At 46.5% G+C, this 20,384-nt stretch overlaps 1 protein-coding gene across 7 annotated transcripts in view; it reads left to right on the top strand.

Moving 5' to 3' along the window:
• Positions 1-20,384, top strand: part of ABCA1 (ATP binding cassette subfamily A member 1) — a 133,155-nt gene that overhangs the window by 90,134 nt on the left and 22,637 nt on the right. For 5 of the 7 annotated variants that reach the window (XM_043452901.1, XM_043452904.1, XM_043452906.1 and 2 more), the window contains 17 exons: positions 359-563; positions 1,682-1,795; positions 2,482-2,653; positions 3,686-3,817; positions 4,669-4,811; positions 5,044-5,181; positions 6,433-6,653; positions 8,118-8,196; positions 8,924-9,126; positions 10,217-10,265; positions 10,454-10,567; positions 11,651-11,799; positions 13,665-13,789; positions 15,013-15,111; positions 17,453-17,642; positions 18,500-18,594; positions 20,014-20,046. In XM_043452901.1, coding sequence (XP_043308836.1) covers positions 359-563; positions 1,682-1,795; positions 2,482-2,653; positions 3,686-3,817; positions 4,669-4,811; positions 5,044-5,181; positions 6,433-6,653; positions 8,118-8,196; positions 8,924-9,126; positions 10,217-10,265; positions 10,454-10,567; positions 11,651-11,799; positions 13,665-13,789; positions 15,013-15,111; positions 17,453-17,642; positions 18,500-18,594; positions 20,014-20,046 — 2,261 coding nt within the window. Of the gene's footprint in view, positions 1-358; positions 564-1,681; positions 1,796-2,481; positions 2,654-3,685; positions 3,818-4,668; positions 4,812-5,043; positions 5,182-6,432; positions 6,654-8,017; positions 8,091-8,117; positions 8,197-8,923; positions 9,127-10,216; positions 10,266-10,453; positions 10,568-11,650; positions 11,800-13,664; positions 13,790-15,012; positions 15,112-17,452; positions 17,643-18,499; positions 18,595-20,013; positions 20,047-20,384 lie in introns of all 7 variants that reach the window. The other 2 variants (XM_043452907.1, XM_043452908.1) reach the window with 1 other exon arrangement.

Here is a 20,384-nt window from a genome sequence, read left to right as displayed (position 1 = left end):
GGGAGCTTGAGAGGACCCTGAAAAATGCCTCTGTGTGTGTGTGTGTGTATGTGTGTGTATAAGGTACAGTTGCTGAGCCCTTGAGGCATCTTTAGAAGCATAAAATTCTAAAAGTTTTATATGCCATCATATATGCATTTCTGAAATGTGTGTGCATAATGAGTGCTTATAAATAGAATCACTTTGTATGCTGTCAAGGAGCCCACTCCCCTGAAGGGACTCTGTAGATGAATATTTCCATATCTTGTAATTGATCCATTTCGCAAATTCACATTTCTCCAGGTGGCATTTACATTAGCAGTGATAGGAAAATGAGAGACAAGGAGATGGATGAATGAATTTTGCCTCTTTTACACAGAGCCTGATGTCTCCTGTGGCTTTTGGGTTCGGCTGTGAGTACTTCGCCCTTTTCGAGGAGCAGGGCATTGGGGTACAGTGGGACAACCTCTTTGAGAGCCCCACAAAGGAGGATGGCTTCAACCTCACCACCTCCGTCTCCATGATGTTGTTTGACACCTTCCTCTACGGGGTGATGACGTGGTACATCGAGGCTGTGTTTCCAGGTACACTGGACTTCCACACTGCTTTTGTCTTCATCCAAGAAAAAGAAATTTCTAACCATCTCATTTTCCTCTCTTTGTGCTGGAATTTCTGCAGGGCCCAGGTCTCCTTGGAAAGTGGTTAGGGCTTTAGACCTATGGCAAACAAATTATCTCTAAGGAGAAGCTACTGATGCTAAAAGTACAGCTTTTACTACTGACCTGACTCTTATTTCTTGAGCACTATGTGCCAGGCACCTGCACAGTGTCTTATAAATGATGCTTTTGTTCAATTTAATACTCATAAGACTGTTGTGAGGGAGTTACTGTTCTACCCAGTTTTTGCGAATGAGAGGAGTATGACACAAAGAAGTTAAATAACTTACCTGTGGCCACATAACTGGTAAGAGTAGGTGCTGGGAGGTGAACCCAAGTGGGTTACACTGAGTCAGCTTGCCCAGGAGAGCCCTCCCAAGCCGAACCAGGTCTCAAATTCTGTATCCCCCGAGTTACCACCAGCAGAGGTTCTGTTTCCTGAGTACAGCTTATGAATAACAAGACACACATTGGTGCTAAGCCCTTGCCTATGCTTTAATCAAAAGTCATAAAAGTTCATTTTTATACTTCCCTAATAAATCTTGACTGAGGCCTGCCTTGGATATATTTTCATAGAAGAGCAAATTCTGGGAGAGTGAAGTTTAACCCTTTCTGGTTCACTTTCTGATTTTTCTCCAAAGGAGTGGCCATGAAATATTGATTACCTATCCCTACTTGAACTACCTGAATGTCCCACACTGAATGTGCAGTTCTGTGTTGCACAGATCTGGATTCAGATTCTGAGTCCTTCACGTCACTGGCTGAGTGGTCTTGAGTGGGCCACTAATCCCTCAGTCTCCTCATCTCTAAAGTGGGAATGATAACCTGCCTCATGGGGTTGCTGGAAAGATTCAGAGACGTGCAGGGTGTTGGTCATGCATAGTAGAGCTCAGCAAATGTCAGCCCCTCCTCCCCCACCTCTATTCAGTTCTGTCCTGTCTCCCAACAGCTGTGTCATGGGGAGACATCAAGGAAGCTGTGTCTGGGATACCTGGGGGTCACTGGGGCGTTACAGAGTTCGGCTCACATCTGTGCTTGGCTTTCAGGCCAGTATGGAATCCCCAGGCCTTGGTATTTTCCTTGTACTAAGTCCTACTGGTTCGGCGAGGAAAGTGATGAGAAGAGCCACCCTGGTTCCAGCCAGAAGGGAGCATCAGAAAGTGAGTTTTGCTCACCTGCGTCCCCCTGACTGCCGTGCTGGTGCCCCTCCTGACCCTCCTTGAGGGGGCAAGGAGTGGCTCCCTCCCTGAAGAGTCTAAAACCCCCCTGGGGGCAGAGACATCACATGAGGTGCCCCTTTCCAAGTTCTTGACTGCATTTGTGTCCAGGGCTGTTGACTTCTGGGGGAGTTGCTGAGTTCCTACGGAACATTTCCTTTGCTTTCTTGGCTTCATTAAAAAAAAAGTGACTTTTGATCTCTCCCTTCACCTCCACCTGTCCCTCACACACATATACACGTACTTTGTGCTCAGTATGGCTTCCTAAATCTTTCAGAAGTCCCTCCTCTGCTGATCTCTTCTGTGCCTTGCCCCCACTCACCAGTGTGATATGTGACGTCCTTGGTATGGCTCATGAGATCCCTTACCACCTGCCCCTGCCCGCTGATCCAGCTGCTCCTCCTGCCATTTCTCCTCTTCTTCCCCAGCCTCTCTGCACCTTTCTCACTGTATTCCGATCACCAACACTAGTGCCCAGTAAGGCCCTAATTAAAGATTTGTTGCCTGCTTGCCTGAGAAACCAGAAATAGCCATGGAGAGAGGACAGTTGTAAAATTACAAGACCCTGCGTCTTGACCTTCCACTTGTTAGTGTATTCTGTGGGCTGATTTTGTCCTGTCTTCTCACAGTCTGCATGGAGGAGGAACCCACCCATCTGAAACTAGGTGTGTCCATTCAGAACCTGATGAAGGTTTACCGAGATGGCATGAAGGTGGCTGTTGATGGCCTGGCCTTGAATTTCTACGAGGGGCAGATCACCTCCTTCCTGGGCCACAATGGAGCTGGCAAGACCACCACCATGTAAGAAGCGGGTGTGGCTCTCTCAGAATCAGCCGCAGGAAGGTTCTTTCCTATAGTCAGAAACTCATACCTAAGGACATTGTGTTGCTTGCCCAGGGCAAGGGCAGAGCGCCTGAGAAGTCCATGAGTGTAAAAATATCATCTTATCACGAGAATGCTTTCCAAATGCTGGATTTTCCTAGATGCTATTTCTTCAGGTCAAAGTAGGCTGGGGACCTTTTGATGACCTTTCCCATTCGGTTCTCAAAATTCTGCAGTGTTTTAGAACCTGACATTGTGGCAGATCTGAGAAAGGGTTTCTTTGGGACTGGTTTGGTCAGGATTGGGAGGCAAGGATGTGAAAAGGAAGATAGGCTGTGTTGGAGGGAGAAGGCAATTTCTGGAAACTCTGTCTCTAAGCAGATGTGAGGAGCAGCTGGGCAGCTGGCTGTAAGACTGCCTTCTCTGGGACCTATAAGAACCTTAATAATGAGCAGTTTCAGAAGGGAACACGGGCCATAAACACACCAGAGTTACCCTCAGAGGCTTTCAGTGTAGCCCATCAACCATTTCAGAGGGTATGTTGGTGGTGGGGGAGGTAACTTCTTTTTCCTGTTATGTATTTTTTAAATGCACAATTAATATATTGCGAACATTGCTGAAAATCTTTAAAAATCTTTAAAATCTAAAAAATCCTAACACAAATTATTTTTGTCTTTACATAATTGGTTCTACTTTGTCCATTTAACTCGAACATGATTTTAGGCATACAAAATGTGTGTTTTAAGCTGTACTTCCCATTGCAAATTGGATTCTTTAGTTAAAAAATGCGTGTGCTGAAATTGCCATTTCCAACACATAGGCCCACCCCTATCTGTTCACTGAGGCAAAGAGTCCTTTGCTGTGTGGGTGTCCCTTGGGGTCACTTAGGAAGGAAAGAGGGTGGAGGGTTGCTGCCTCTGCTTTCCGCCCGGGCTCTGCAGCCTAGAATGGAGCGTCTCCAGGGCAGGAGTGCTAACGCTGACTCCTGTACTTTCACATTTTTGTCCTCAGGTCCATCCTGACTGGGCTGTTCCCTCCCACCTCGGGCACTGCCTACATCCTAGGGAAAGACATCCGCTCCGAGATGAGCACCATCCGGCAGAACCTGGGGGTCTGTCCGCAGCATAATGTGCTGTTCGACATGTGAGTACCAGCGGCCCCTCTACGGAGGTGTGTCAGGAGCGGTGGGCAGAGTTGGACTTAAGCGTTTTTACCACCTTTAGGGGTGGCAGGCCTCACCTTCCTGGACGTGTTGAGACTTGGTTGTCCTTCAGTTTTAGAAAAGTGAGTTGTGGGGTGGGAGGTGTTACATTGGTCCAGCCGGTGGATGGGGGCTGGGGAAATGGTGCCGTCTATTGCTGTCCTTCTAGAGCAAGGAACCCTCTCTCCCCACACACCCTCCCTGAGGCCACCTGAGGTGGTACCCTGGGCCCTCAGGATGTGGGCTGCATGCTTCCTGCTCAGAACTTTGCTCCCATTCAGCCTGCCCATCAGCAATCAGGGAGCCCCTGTGGTGAGCAGACAGAGACGTGAGCTCTGTGACCTTGGGCAAGGGCGCCCCCTTCTGGGCCCTGGTTTACTCTTATCTAAGTGGGCAGCTCAGACTTGTGTCCTCTACAGGGGTCCTTCTTCTGTCAGGGCTGAGGTCCTTTGAGGTTCAAGGGAGCTCCAGGCTGAGGGAGCTCCTTGGTTGGTGGGCCATGGAGAAAGGCTCTCCGAGGACCTGCTGCTGCCTGATGGGTGGCCATCAGGCCTGCGGGGTAGAGTGGATGTGACCTGTCACAATTTTGGTGTTGTTTCTCGAACAGCTCATGTGGCTGCTCACTGTGGTTCTGCCTTGAATCCTTCCGGGAGATTATCTTGCAAAAATGGATAAAGCTTAAAAAAAAAAAAAAAAGTGGGGAAAGAAAAATGTGCCTGTCATGTTCTGGGTGAGGAGGCACTGTGTTCTGTGTGTCCTGGGAGCCCAGAGTGACCTGCCCCTCTGTCCCCAGGCTGACTGTCGAGGAGCACATTTGGTTCTATGCCCGCCTGAAAGGGCTCTCCGAGAAGCATGTGAAAGCTGAGATGGAGCAGATGGCCTTGGATGTTGGTTTGCCACCAAGCAAACTGAAAAGCAAAACAAGTCAGCTGTCAGGTGAGGCCCAAAGCTGCCTTCCTCCTCCACCTCACCTTCTACACACACACACACACACACACACACACACACACGAAATATGGCTGCCCTAGGGTCCCCTGCTTCAAGGGAGGGGAAGGGTGGGTCAGAAACGTGTCCAGGACTTGTCCCCAGGGGGGTGCCTCCACTTGTCTCTTGCCCCCTCTGCCGTCATTCACTGGGCTGGTCTGGGACCTGTCTCCTCTCGCCGTAGGTGGAATGCAGAGAAAGCTGTCTGTGGCTTTGGCCTTTGTTGGGGGATCCAAGGTTGTCATTCTGGATGAGCCCACAGCTGGTGTGGACCCTTACTCCCGCAGGGGGATATGGGAGCTGCTGCTGAAATACCGACAAGGTCACTGATGTGTATTTACTCTGTTCTGGGCTGGGAGGGGGAAGGAAGGAAGGGAGGGAAGGGCTCTCAAAGACTGGCTGTATCTCAGGGCTGTTCCTGCTAGAGCAGCAGAATTGCTTCTCAAGGAGAATATGGAGCTGAACTCTGAGCTCAGCCCTGGTCTGCAAGTAGGAGGCCTGGTTTACAAGACACTTCAAGTTTGCACTTCAATCCCTAGGGGCCTGCATGGAGGAGAGAAATGGGGACAAAGGGCGTCCTCTGTGGGCCCTCTGGGCCCCCTCCAACATAGAACTTTCCCTTGCTTAGTATAATCATGGTCCCCTGCAGACAGATTCCTGAGAGCCGAGGCTGTGTCATCCTGTATTTGTGTCCCCACGTGGTGCACTGTGCTTGCATGTTGACAAAGTAGAGGAACACTTGAGTGGATGGGAGAGCTGCAGTCAGTTTGTGTGACCCCATGGACTGTAGCCTGCCAGGCTCCTCTATCTGTTGGGATTCTCCAGGCAAGAATACTGGAGTGGGTTGCCATGTACTCCTCCAGCGGTCTTTCTGACCCAGGGCTTGAATCCGCATCTCCCTGGGGCTCCTGCATTGCAGATAGATTATTTACTGCTGAGCCACCAGGGTAGGAGATCCATAGGATGGTATGGTACAAGGCGCACAGGTTTGGAGTCAGCTCAAGTTGGCCCAGACTTTGGAAAAGCCTTTATACTTGCCTCAGTGTCTTTATCTATAATGGTGGTTAATTCCTACCTTATGAAAAGTGGAAGTCGCTCAGTTGTGTCTACTGTTTGCGACCCCATGGACTGTAGCCTGCCAGGCTCCCCTGTCCATAGAATTCTCCAGGCAAGGATTCAGGAGTGGGTAGCTATTCCCTTCTCCAGGGGATCTTCCCAACCCAGGGATCAAACCCAGGTCTCCCACATTGCAGGTGGAATCTTTACCAACTGAGCCACCAGGGAAGCCCGCCTTATGAAGGATTTAGTTAAATGAGCCCTAGCACACTAGCGCATAGACCAGCTAGCACACTGCTGGCCTGAAGCTAGTTCCCAGATAAACATTCCTGCCCTTTGTTCTATGAGGATGCAGAAACTGTCCTCACGACATTACCAGCCTGGGGGTCACAAGCACACAGCCTTCGGGTCTTTCTCCCAGGTGTCCCCCGGCTCTTATTTCTGTAGCTTTGGCCCCTGTGAGCAGTGAGGATGGCCAGCCTCACCTGTGCCATGTCCCTGTGTTTGTGCCTGGCAGGCCGCACCATCATCCTGTCCACACACCACATGGATGAGGCGGACATCCTGGGGGACAGGATCGCCATCATTTCCCACGGGAAGCTCTGCTGCGTGGGCTCCTCCCTGTTCCTAAAGAACCAGCTGGGGACAGGCTACTACCTGACCCTGGTCAAGAAGGACGTGGAGTCTTCCCTCAGCTCATGCAGAAATAGCAGTAGCACTGTGTCATACCTGAAAAAGGTGAGTTGCAGTCTCAGTGCGTCCGGGGAATCAGGACTCTGGCTATGACTGGCTTGTCCATACCTGCCCCAGTCTGCCACCTTGAGGCCACCAGCTCCCTGCTCTGTGCCCTGTGGAGTCATGTTGTACCTCCTGCATGGAAAGCTACAGAGACTTCTTTTCCCATCGTGTTAGCTCTGCTCAATCCCGTTTTCTTTTTCTTATGGAGACACAGTGAGTGTAGGAGAAGGTCCTTAGAGGACTATAATGTTGTTGAGGAAGAGAGGTTTGCCAAGAGTTAAGAGCCTTGGCTGCAGAATGCCGGGCTGTGTCTCTTCATTACCTTTAAATCTTCTTGACCTAAACTTTTAAACTACAAAACAGCAAATATTTATTGAGCACTGATTTCATGCCAAACACTCAATCCAGCAGACTCTGGGCATAAAAGAAAATCATGATAATAGTTGTAGCATTGTTATCATTTGTAGGCTTTTTTTTTTTTTTTTAAAACATCATCTCAGAGTACAAAGCAACCCTGGGAAGGAGGTATTGTATTTATTATCCTAGATGATGGAAGTGAGGCTTGTAGGGATTTAGTTCATTCAAGGTCATCCAACAAGTGCATAACAGAGGAGGGATCAGAACCCAATAGCAAGGTATATCCTCCCCTGTACTGCAGTACATGTCTGAGATTTATTTGTGTATTCCAGCAGTGGCACTCAAAACACTTAGCAATATATCCCATCCTTGACCTCCTGTCCACTTGTTTACCTTTTAACTAGTGTCTGGTGAGTCAAAGTATAGTCTGAGGCCAGTGGCATTGGGATCACTTGGGAACTTGTGAGAAATGCAGAAACATGGTCCCAAAGCAGACTTGCTAAAGCAGAATCTGCATTTTAATAAGGTCCTATGGTGAAGAGACACAAATTAAAGTTTGAGAAGCTCCAAACAACACAACCAGGCGGGTAAATCCCATGCCCAAGACTGTTGACGAGAGCCTGGTTACAGCACTTATAGGTTTGTGGGGGTTTTCTGGCCTTGCTACATGGCTTATGGCATCTAATCCCTTGACCAGGGATTGAACCCATGCCCCCTGCAGTGGAAGCATGGAATCGTAACCACTGAACCATCAGGGAGGTCCCTACAGTATGCATTGGCAGGACAGAGTTCTTTTGAACTCTGCTTCCTGTGCACACAGCACACACATGTTAGATCAGACAGTGGCTTCAGAAGCCAAGACTGCCTGGCTGCATGCCTCTCAGGAGAAACTTTTTGCTCCAGTCCTCACACACAGGAGCCTCTCGGAAGCCCCGCCCCGGTGAAGGTGGTGGTGGCTGTACCTTGCTCGGTCCCTGACCCCTTCTCACCTCCTTCTTTGCCATCAGGAGGACAGTGTTTCTCAGAGCAGTTCTGATGCTGGCCTGGGCAGCGACCATGAAAGTGACACGCTGACCATCGGTAAGGACTCTGGGGTTTCTTATTCAGGTGGTGTCTGAGCTTCCCCCAGCTGGGCAGAGTGGAGGCACAGGAGGAGAGGTGCAGAGGCTGGTGGCGCTGACTCAAGGTTTGCTGCTGGGCTGGGCCTGGGTGGCTGTGGGAGCAGGTGCAGCTTGGTGGCGCTTGCTGGGGAGCCTGGGCTTGATCTGGGGGCCAGCAGGGCAGTGTCCCAGAGAGCTGAGATGATTGGGGTGGGGGGTGGCTCCCCACCCGTTCAGCTGAGATGAATGGGTCTGGTTGGACACTGGACACCTCCCTCATGAGGGATGTCTAGGAGTCCAAAGTCCCCACTGATACATATGGAATGGAAGCCTTTACCATGGCCAAGTCTGCTCTGCCCTAACAACTGGCTCTTCCCAGGAAGACCTCTCCTTCCATGAACTGTTTGATTAACCCTCTGTTGAGATAAATACAGGAGCCTCCTTGAATAGATTAAGAGAAAGAGGAAGAACCTCTTAAGGCTCCTTTAGTCAGGTTTTCCATTGAACAATCCTAGCTTTTTGGCAATAGACACTAGGCTTTCAACCTCAGAAAGTCATTCAGCCAGCCACCCCCACCTACCCACCATACACTGAGGGCCTACACTGTGCCCAGCTTTGGTGATGCAAAGGTGAATAAGACCCAGTCCCCGCCCCCAGGGACCCTTGGGCCAGAGAGGAACCTGTGGAATGACTTCACTGTCTGGGCCAGCTGTGGTGTGCAGGCAGTGGGCTTCTGAGGAGCAGGCAGAGGATGAAGGAAGGGGGCCCCTGAGCTGGCCAAGCCGTATCATATCTGTGCTGCGGTCCCTACAGATGTCTCCGCGATCTCCAACCTCATCAGGAAGCATGTGGCCGAGGCCCGGCTGGTGGAAGACATCGGGCATGAGCTGACCTATGTGCTGCCCTATGAGGCAGCCAGAGAGGGAGCCTTTGTGGAACTCTTCCACGAAATTGACGACCGGCTCTCAGACCTAGGCATCTCCAGTTACGGCATCTCAGAGACTACTCTGGAAGAAGTAAGTTCAGTGACTGACTGTCAGAATTGAGCAGGGCCAACAATCCCGGGGCTAGACAGGCAGCCTGCATGTCCACTGGGGGAGTAGGATCACCATGGACCTAGGCACTGAGCCCTCAGGTCGTTGGCATCTGGGCAGTGTTGGTCCCAGTTATGCCTTTAAGACTTCAGTGGGAGATGGTAGGGAAGAAATGAGGATTGCTCCTGGTGTGACCGAGTCATGACCACACCTAGGAAAAGTCCAGCATTTATGGAAAACCTACTTATGCCTTGGGCTAACCTGGGTGTGTTTTGTTTTTGTTTTGTTGTTTTCAATCATTGTAACTCATTTAATCCTCATAATAAGATGAAAAAATTGACATGAAGGGTTGCTCAGCTAAGATTCAGATCAGGGGTTTTGAGCTTCAAAGCCCACACTCTATCACTGTGTAAGCAGTGCCTCTCTTTAGAGAAACCTCGAGGGTTGGAAGGGATATAAAAATCGTCTGTCCCAGTAGTCCCCAAGTTAGCCTGTGCAGCAGAATCTTCTGAGAATATTCTAAAAATGTCAACTCCAGGGTCTTTGAACCAGAATTCCTGGAGGTAAGACCTTAATGTCTGTGCTTTTATTGCATGCTTCCTGGGCAGCATCTGTAGATCAGAGTTTGGGAATCACCTGTCTAGTTCAGGTTGCCTTCTGATACTGGAAACCCTGCCATCATATTTCTAGTGATAGGGAACGCCTCTTCTCCTGATCATCCTGTCTTGGATAGCCTATTTTGGTGCTGGCCTGCTCAAGGATTTCGGGCCAAAGACTTGAAGAAGCCGCTTGCCTCATTCCCTGTAGGTTCAGAACAAATTCCTCCTTCTGCAGTGTCCTGATGTCATAGCTTTAATTTGAAAGTGACTTTCTGAATTGATAGCTTTCGCCACTGGGGAAATGTTCTCTGGTATAAATGGCTTCTCTCCCAAGTGACTCTGACAAAGTGTTATCAATAAATGAAGCTTTTACGTTATGTCTTTAGGGGCTCGCGTGTTCAGTCATGTAATAATCATGACAGTTGCTCTCACAGTGTGGTGCTTATTATAATCCTCTCATTCTCATTTTTCAGATATTTCTCAAAGTGGCTGAAGAGAGTGGAGTGGATGCCGAGACCTCAGGTAACCCTCCAAAGGGACTGCATGCCCTCTGGGCTGTGCCACCTGTAGACTCTCTTAGCTTACCGGGGTTTTGCCTTTCGCTTCAAATTGTTTTATGACGTTCTTACTTTTCCTGTATAGACTTTTAAAGTTTCAGAGAATTTGTTTTATTACAAATAAAACGTGAGGTTCCTTCCTTTTGTCTCCAGATGGCACCTTACCAGCAAGACGAAACAGACGAGTCTTTGGGGACAAGCAGAGCTGTCTTCGCCCTTTTACTGAAGACGATGCTATGGATCCAAATGATTCCGACATAGATCCAGGTCCGTTTGGGCGAGATCTGTGTTTTGTTGCTTGAAAGTGAATTTCCCTCTTGTGTTTTCTGGTGTTATCTTTCAAGGCCCTTGAACCAGGATGATGGATGCCTACAGGGTCTAAAGAGAAGAGAGAGCATGAGAAAAGCCACTTTCCCCTTTCTGGTGCTGTGCATACGATCAGACCTGAAAGAGCCTGGCCTGCCCACTTCCTGCACTGCACTGAGACCTCTCACTCGAGATACACATTAGAAGACAGCCCTTTATTCCTCTGAATCCATTTATTATCTTTTCTGTAGAGTCCCAGTTTTCTCACATTCATTAGGTGTTTAATTGTGGAATAAATGTTCTTTGAATGGGTGGATGATTTTGAAAGAGTGAGGTGAATTTGCTACTAGAGTTGATTGTACCCTTCAACTTAGCTATTTTTGAAGACTTTATCCATGTGTGTTTGACTGGGATAGAGAAGGGGAGACAGGAAATCAAGCAAATATTGGTGAGACGTCTGGTCACTGCAGTTAGAAATCATCTGTATAAGATGAGGATTTCTAGAAAACTTTTCTGAACAGAAACCTCCCTGGCTGTCCTGTCCCTTTGCCATGTTGAATGTGCAACTCTCGTGTTCTCTGAAACTTCATACATTGTTAGCACCTACATCACCTGAATGCGTCCACCTCTTAGCTAGAGATATAATAGGCGGGAGACAAGTTGCTGTTATATGTTCTCAAAGTATGTCAGCCTACAGACATGGCCTGTTTTATAGAATATTGTGTAAGAAATTGAGGATGACTCGATTCATTTGAATGGCTTGATGTAACTATTATGTGTGAACACGTCTCTTCAGCTGTCTCAAGACACCTTCAATTTTCTGTGCTCATCAGACAAGAACCAAAGGCAGAGACTGCTACTGTGGTGCATTTGGGGTCATCCCTGTTCCATGGACGTGAATTTGTCATAAAAGCCTTTCATTCCTTTACTTCTGCCTCCAAACACAAGCCTCCAAGGTGGTGGCTAAAGATGCAGGAGGGAGGAGGCTGGGGATGTCCCAAATGCCTGATATAATCTCTGACCTGCAGTGATGGCTTTCTGCAGAATCCAGAGAAACAGACCTGCTCAGTGGGGTGGACGGTAAAGGTTCCTACCAGGTGAAGGGCTGGAAGCTCACACAGCAGCAGTTTGTGGCCCTTTTGTGGAAGAGACTGCTGATTGCCAGACGGAGTCGGAAGGGATTCTTTGCTCAGGTGAGCAGTGTGTTCCTGGCCAAGGACTCAGACTTCCTTGGTGGGCTACAGGCTCCCGGCCAGTGAAAGCAGGGTAGCATCATTGTTAGAAGATGGACACTGGAGCCAGATTATCTGTATTTCAATCCCAGTTTGCTTCTTGCACTTATATATCTGTTGACAGATTACTTCTCTTAGCCTCAATCTCCTTATCCATAAAATGGGGATGATAATAATAGTACCTATGATATGTTATGAGTACATTCTTGGAATGGGTCTCAAGTTAGAAATTTCTGTGTGTGTTAATTTTCTCTTAGAGGAGACTGTAACAAGGACAAAGTCTAGAAAAACTGGATGAGCAAATTAAACTTTCAAAACTTCAGAGATGATATGCCCAGATGCACTCAACATATGAACTTATTGGAGACTTGATTTTTCTCTAAGTTGATGTTTAACTGCAGACTGATAGAAAAGATAACCAGGGGTCAGAAAAAAGTGGTAAACAGAAAAGACTTGTTATTCTCTGTTTGCATGCTAACTTGTTGGGTTGGGAGGATTAAATTATTCCAATCTACAAAATCAAGAAGTATAAAGAAGTTACAGAGATTCTTTCCCACAGGCTATGTGGGTGATGTAAAGAATATGAGTTTGCAGCATATAGATTTATGTATGAATTCTGGTTCTGCTACTTCTTGGCTATGTGGCCTTGGGCAAGTTGCTTAGTCTTTCTGAACCTCAATTACCTTGTTTTTTGATTGGTGATAATTATATTACTAGTTAGGGTTGTAGTAATAATTAAATGAGATAATGCTCATATAGTATTTTCCCATGGAATTAGTCACATAATAATTAATTTTCTCCATTGAAACTTGAGTACATTAGAACCGGGGGCATTATTTGAATCTTTTTTTTTTTTTTAAAGGGTAAATCTCTCAGGAATAAATGGAAGGAGCTTAGAGTTTGCTTATAAAATATGTATAAGTTGTTTTCAGAAAAGGTACAAGTGTAAAGTTTAAGGTGGTTTGTTCATGTGCTAAGTCACTTCCATCGTGTCTGACTCTTTACGACCCATAGCCTGTAGCCTGCCAGTCTCCTCTGTCTGTGGGATTCTCCAGACAAGAATAGTAGAGTGGGTTGCCATGCCCTCCTCCAGAGGATCCTCCCGATTCAGGGATCAAACCCGCATCTCTTATGTCTCCTGCCTTGGCAGGCGGCTTCTTTACCACTAGCACCACTTGGGCAACCCCCTTAAGGTGGTTTAGTAAGGATTAATTGTGCTTTTTGAGGCCATCAGATAAAGAAATGGCAGCTGTTCCCATTCCATGGAGGCAGTGCTGTATAGTGATTTTCTCAGAGTATGGGAGCTGAATGGGTAACCTGGTCTGTCTGCAGATCGCAGACAAGACTGAGGCCATAGGGGTTGTGATTTCAGATGGATATAGGAGAGAGACAGAAGGAGAGACAGAACGAAGCTGCAGTTCTTCTGCCTTCTGGTCCATGCTTGGGCTCTCAATTTTCCTCGGTGCTGAGCTGGGCTCATGGCCAGTGTGGTCTTCCTCAGGTTTTCAGGGAGAAGAGGGACCCAGTGTTCTGAGTCACCCTGACATGTGACTGCTGTTTACTCTGTGAAGTCCTCAGCTCGGTGCCCCTGCCAGGTGGCCACAAACTCAGGCCTTGTCTTGCCAGCTTCCAGAAATTCACCCAAGGGAAGGGGTTTAGATTTCAGCCTCCACTGCTTCCAACCTGCCAAGAATGTCTTGATGGAGCTAGGCCCTGCACACACCCCAGTGCTGGCTGGTCTGAGGCTACCTGGACTTGAAATGGCCTTCTTTCTAACCTTTGTCTTTCTCTGGCAATTCTTCTCCCTCCTTGCCCCCTGGTTATAGATTGTCCTGCCAGCTGTGTTTGTCTGCATCGCCCTGGTGTTCAGCTTGATTGTGCCGCCCTTTGGCAAGTACCCCAGCCTGGAACTTCAGCCCTGGATGTACAATGAACAGTACACGTTTGTCAGGTATGCGTTTGCCTTCTGCACCCAGGGGGAGAGCTCAGGCTGACCAGGGTGTTTACTATGCTGAGGGCCAAGGGGAGGGGGACTCAGTTACACAAGGGCATGGATTTATCAGCTATGGCTACAGCCCTCACACAAGCTCATGATAGATGCGAGAACAGCAGTGAAGCAAACCTGAAGTAACAGGGCTTTGAACTCCTTTCCTCTCTATTCGCTGTTTTCAGGAACATACATGTCTTACATAAATAATCTGCCCTTGCAGAAGAATCTGCTTGAGCTATAATATACTTGGATTCTTACACTATGTCTTTATTTTGTGGTTGAACACAGGGTTTCCATACACTCAGACCCTCACACCTCCAAGTTCTTGTTTTTTGCATAGTGCAATTCACATATTTATTATTTAGTCTTTAGGTTACAGATAATAGCTCATGTTTTTTTTCAGACAAAAATACCGCTATTCTGTAACAATCCAGTGCTTCAAACAAAAGAACAAAGGAATTTCTCCATCTCCTTATGCAGAAGTTTTCCTCAGTCCCACAGTATTTGCAAACCTTTGTATGGAGGAGTGTGCCAGTGGTGTCCAAGGGAAGCTTCAGGGAAGCTTGAAAGAAAAGAAAAAAGAAACATAAGCATGCAAATTAGTCTCCTTTTCTCTAATTCCATTCTTCCTTCCTATTTAGTGCAGATTTACCTCCTTCTTTTTTTTCCCAGCTGCGGACCTTGTGTTGCCCGGGGCTATGGAGCATGGGTTGTTTTGTGTTTATAACTTCTGCCCTTCATTATTTGTGCTTTCCAGTTGTCCATGCAAATGTTAAGCCCATAAAATCTGCCTTCCTTTCCCTAGAAAACCCCTCTTGTCTATGCCTAATGATTAATTGTGAAAGTACTTTTGAAATACTGATCTTTAATGAATTCATGGGCTTCCCATTAAAATAGATATATGTAAATGTATGTGGGCGCACATGTGTGCACCCCTCCATATTTATCACTTATTTACACAAGTTCCACTTTGGAGTGCTGTACGTCATCTTGACACCAAATAAACAACCAGAGGCTGAGTTCCTTGTGGGTGGGTTCTGTGTTTCTATTTTAAGAGCTTGGCAGGATTTGGCACATGGGAAGTACTTAATAAAGTGTTTAATTTGAAAAAAAAAAAAAAAGCCTTTCCCCTCCCATTCATGGTTTAAATGAGTTGCTAAGCTGGCTGCCTCTCGTATCTACAGTAATGATGCACCTGAGGATGTGAGCACCCAGGAGCTCTTAAATGCTCTTACCGGAACGCCTGGCTTTGGGACCCGATGTATGGAAGGAAACCCGATCCCGTGAGTGCCACTTGAGCTGTGAGCCCCTCCACAGCTGGCTTCTTGCGCTTGTCACATGGTTTGATCTCTGCACTGCTTTCGTATGCCACCTGGTGATGACCATCATTTACCCTTTGAACCAGTTTTTATTTTAAAGGAGCTAATGTAGTGATTTAACCCTAGCATCTATGAACAAACATAACAGACCAGTAGACTCTTCTAGCATCCTGCCAGGAAAATGACTATAGACATTTGTTTTCTGCTTTAGACATTAATATTTAATTTAAATAGTACTTCATAATGATCCCTTTCCCCCAGCTCCTATACCTGACTGCAGAGATAGGCGCCCATTATGTATAATTTGTAGTTTTGCTAGTCAGTTTCTTCCCTCTAAAAGCCTGAAAAGTTGACATCATTTTTATAAAAATGGACATTTTCTTCTTTCAGGGTTGCATATTTTTGTCATATTCTCCTTCAAAGTCCTTTTTTTTTTTTTTTAAAGTAGGTAGCATATAAAATAAATTCAGTGAAATACTCATTTGACTGTCATTGTATATGGGGAGAAGGCATGTCCAGAGATCTCTCTGAATAAAGACAGTGAGGAGCTTCTGAGAGCTCAGTGAAGGTAGAAGCAGGTTCAGGTTTCCAGACTTGGGTAGAATTTGCACTTGAGGTTGTTAACCACAGATTCAAGGATTATGGAGAGTGTGGGAAAGTTTAGGAAGACTGGAGAAGGGCAAACTTGAATTCCAGGTTTTAAAGGGAAGATAGTGAGCCTGCAGGTGACAGACCAGTGAGCATACCACCTGGGTGTGCAAGTTTTCATGTGTGCTCGTTAAACATGTAGCTGTTATATACTTGTTGGCTCTAATTAACTCTGGATACTTACTGAACATTTGCTAGTATTTAGTACTTAATATGGAGAAGGCAATGGCAACCCACTCCAGTACCCTTGTCTGGAAAATCCCATGGACGGAGGAGCCTGGTAGGCTGCAGTCCATCGGGTCGCTAAGAATCACACATGACTGAGCGACTTCACTTTCACTTTTCACTTTGATGCATTGGAGAAGGAAGTGGCAACCCACTCCAGTGTTCTTGCCTGGAGAATCCCGGGGACCGGGGATTCTGTCTATGGGGTCGCACAGGGTCAGACATGACTGAAACGACTTAGCAGCAGCAGCAGCAGTATTTAATAAATGTAAATCCTGACAGTTAATATTGGTTCCTAAAGAACAAGATGACCAAGGTGGAGAAGGACAAATTTCATAAGATTTGTGATGAGATTCCACTTGGAACCAGAAAGCAATCCACAAAACTGTTCGTTTGATGTAAGAATCATCTAAACACTGTGGCTGGGCTTCAAATCACAGAGTTTTAAAAGTGTAAGGGATGTTAGAAATGCCTTGTTGAAATGTGACCTATTGAAATAAGTCATTTTACAGTTTTGTGGAGAAAATAGGCTCCAAGAGGGCAAGTGACTTGGTGGTCTCACAGTAATTCAGAACTCAGACATAAATGCCTGACTCGTCACCTGGGATGCTTGCAAACAACCTAGCTCTGTGAGCCAACCACTCTCACCTCGGCTCACTCCCCCAAATTCTTTACTTGTTTTAGAATATGTAAAAGTGAATCTTGACATTCTTCCCCAGATTTTCAGCATAAAATGTAGACTTTTCCCGAGACGTATGTCTTCTGACTCCTGCCTCCCTCTTCTCATCTCCCATCACTCTTCCTCATAGCTCATCACATTCCAGCCCCGCTGCCTTCCTGTTGTTCCTTATTTGTAGAACACTGGGGACCTTTTCAGCTGCGCTCTGTTGCTTCTGCTTGTAATGTTCTTCCCCCCAATCCCTGCCTGGCTTGTTCTCTGTCATCATTTAGGTTTTGGCTGAAATATATGACCTCTTCAGGTGGTCCTTTCTCACCACACATTCTCCCTTTATTTTGCTTGCATTTTGGCCATCAAAGATTATTATTTGTAAATTAATCTTTCCTGGGAACACAAACTTCATGATGGCAGAGGCTTTGTCTTTTCACCCCAGATTCTCAAATATGCAGGACAGTGTCTGGCACATAGTAGATGCTCAGTGAGTGCTTGTTGAGTGAACCCGTGGGTGAGTGATTGCATGCTGGTGATTGGGTTGACTTGAGTTCAGTATATGAGCACTTAGGCCTTCTTTGTGTTCCATGGTATTTAACTGTAAAATGAGTCTGTAGCTGACAAGTCTGTGGGACGGATCAGTAACCAAGTGGTGAGGGGATATATGTGTATTTGCAGTTGTTATTGATTGGTCCTGTGCTCCGAGGCGACAGGAGAGGCCAGACCCTCTTGGGTGATCCTATCCTTGGTGACCCTTTTCAGAGAAAGGCCCTGCTTGGTGGGAGAGGAGAAGTGGACCACCGCCCCAGTCCCCCAGACCATCACGGACCTCTTCCGAAATGGAAACTGGACGATGGAGAACCCCTCGCCCACCTGCCAGTGTAGCAGTGACAAAATCAAGAAGATGCTGCCTGTGTGCCCCCTGGGGGCAGGGGGGCTGCCTCCTCCTCAAGTGAGTCCTTTCAGGGTGTGACTGAGTGAGCGAGGTGTAGGGTGGACTGGGAAGACGGAATGGATGACATATTTTGAAGTCGGCCTAGGTCCTTCCTTGTTTGAGATACCGCCAGAAACAACACTCTGGATCAGTGGTCTGTGGAAGTCAGACTGCAGCCTCTTCTGCAGGGGTGGTCCCAGGACAGACTGACAGACGCAGCTTCATCTCCGCCTCTGCCATAGAGGAGCTGGTGACCTTGGATGGGTCACTCTGAGTCCCTGGGCCTGTTTCCTCACTGCTGAATTAGGGAGGCTGGCCTGCAAAACTTCTGTGAGGGTTATAACTCTTGACAATCCTTTGAGGCTTTGAGTGAGAGAAGCAATTCTGAGTCATTTTTTCCTGAGAATTTCAGGAAGAGGCTTGCTTGTGATGCCTCTCTGCTGCCTTATCAGCATCCAGGTTGCAGGACGAGGACAAGGAATTTTAAGTAGTGTTGAAAAAGTCGTCCTTAGTGGTTACTGCTCCTTAAAATAGCACTTCACCTCTTCATCAGTGTAACTCCAAGGAAGAAAATTCACTAGGCATAGTCAATGGTGCTGCTCCCTAGAAACCTTTTGTAACCGTGAAGAATGATACTTCATGGTCTATTGCTTAGCTGTTCAGAGTAATTTGCTGGGAATCACCTTGACTTGGCATAAAGGGCAGAATGGACCAGGCCTTGGTGATCGGCTGATGACAGTGTCCAGGCCCTGTGGGCAGGGTCTGCTCACACTGTGGTACATGTTTGAGGAACATGTGTCATTTTTGTTCTTGATTTGATTTCTGTTCCCATTCTGGCCCATAAAGACACATGTGCTTGGTTTTTCTGATGACAGAGAAAACAGAATACTGCCGACATCCTTCAGAACCTCACAGGAAGAAACATTTCGGATTATCTGGTGAAGACATACGTGCAGATCATAGCCAAAAGGTCATCATTTACAATCCTTGGCCCCTGCTTAGTCGTTACTGATTAGAGGAATTAAAGGCCTAAAAAATAGGAGATTGAGTAGTGGTGGGAAACATCACAGTTTGGCTTGATGTTGGCCTTTTGAAGTTTAGGATATTCTTTCAGATTAGAAAAGGTAATGGGAAGTATTATGAATATTCAGGTTGAAGACAGGTTGCCTGGTTCCAGAATGAAAATAAATCTGGGTTTAAATTCTAATTCTGCCACTTATTAGCCATTTGACCATGGCAACCAGTTATCCTTTTAAAGCCTTAAGCTGTATATAACATGATAATAATGTTGCTCCCAGTAGTTTGTTGTAAGGATTAAATGAAACGATACACGTAAAGTGCCTCTCATGGATAGAATGAATGATAAATATGTGGCATTATCAAGAGAGCCCTGAGTTCTCAGAACTTCTCTGTGGAGCCTTAGAAGAGCCGTGTAGCTTCCTGGGGCATCACTGCATCGTCCTGAATGCATTAACTCCCCCATTATTTGCAGTTTTGCTTTCCTCAGTTTCAGTTACCCATCATCAGCTGTGGTCAGAAAATACTAAATGGAAAATTCCAGTAACAAAAAATTCATAAGTTTTAAATGGCATGCTTCTCTGAGTGGTGTGTTGGGAATCATCCCACTGTGTCCCTCCTGGGATGGGAATTGTCCCACTGTCCAGTATAGCCACACACCATAAATGCTCCCTTCCCTGGCCCTTTTGGTGATCAGATGGATGTCACAGTATTACAGAACTTATGTCCAAGTAACATTTTATCTTATGTGATAGTGGTCCTGTTGACCTTCAAAGAAAATGACAGGTGATAGGAAAAAATAGTATATGTAGGGGTTGGTATTATCTATAGTTTTAGGCATCCATTGGGGGGTGTTGGAGTGTGTCCCCTCCAATTAAGGAGGGGACTGCTGTACGTAGCTGATGCCCAGAATATGCTTGCTTTAGCTTCCTTCCCATCAGCTTGGTTATATTTGTTCCCCTAAGTTGGAGTTCCAGTGACTTTTAATGACAAGGGTATGCTTGAATGACAATTACTGTTTGTTTCCAAGAAAGAAGCTTAACCTCTCCATATGTTAGCCATAATTGAACTATTATTTTTGAATTTAAAAAGTTTGTAGTTTGATCACGTCTTTGTTGGTTTTTTAATTGTTTTAATACAAGGCATGACCTTCCTAAAAATAATAAGGTTTTGATATGGGGAGAAGAAAAGACATGCTGATTAGGGCTTCTTTCCATTGGCAAAACCCTACAACACAAGCCTGATTGTAGAGTTATTTCTGTCCCTTTGTTGTATCCCCAGGTAGATATTTCTAACTTTTGTATGATCAGGAAAAGGATCAATGTTTCTTTCGACTGATTTCTGGTTTCTTTGTCTTTGGCCCTCACTACAGCTTAAAGAACAAGATCTGGGTGAATGAGTTTAGGTAAGTTGACTCCTCTGTGCTTTTCCTTTTGTTTTCCTTGACTCCTAAAGCTCAGGAGGGTGATTTTGATGCAGTTTTCTTGGACCCTGGGAAGTTGTTGGTTTAGGGATGGTTTTGCCCTTAGCTCAGTGCCCAACTGCCACTTCAGAGGCCTTTGGAATTTTTGCATATTGATGTCCTTGAGGAGATTTAGAAGTTCCTTGTGGGTCTCTAGGGACTTGACAGGAAGCACGACGTGAGGGAAAAACCTATGCTAATTAAAATTATCAAATCAGATTCCTAGGAGTCCTAGGGGCTCAAGAACAATTTTTCAGGTCTTTGTAATAACCAAGAAGGTC

The sequence above is a fragment of the Cervus canadensis genome, chromosome 30, assembly GCF_019320065.1.
Source record: "Cervus canadensis isolate Bull #8, Minnesota chromosome 30, ASM1932006v1, whole genome shotgun sequence".
Taxonomy (NCBI): domain Eukaryota; kingdom Metazoa; phylum Chordata; class Mammalia; order Artiodactyla; family Cervidae; genus Cervus; species Cervus canadensis.
The sequence above is the reverse complement of the archived record's forward strand: the minus strand, read 5'-3'. Positions and strand labels throughout refer to the sequence as shown.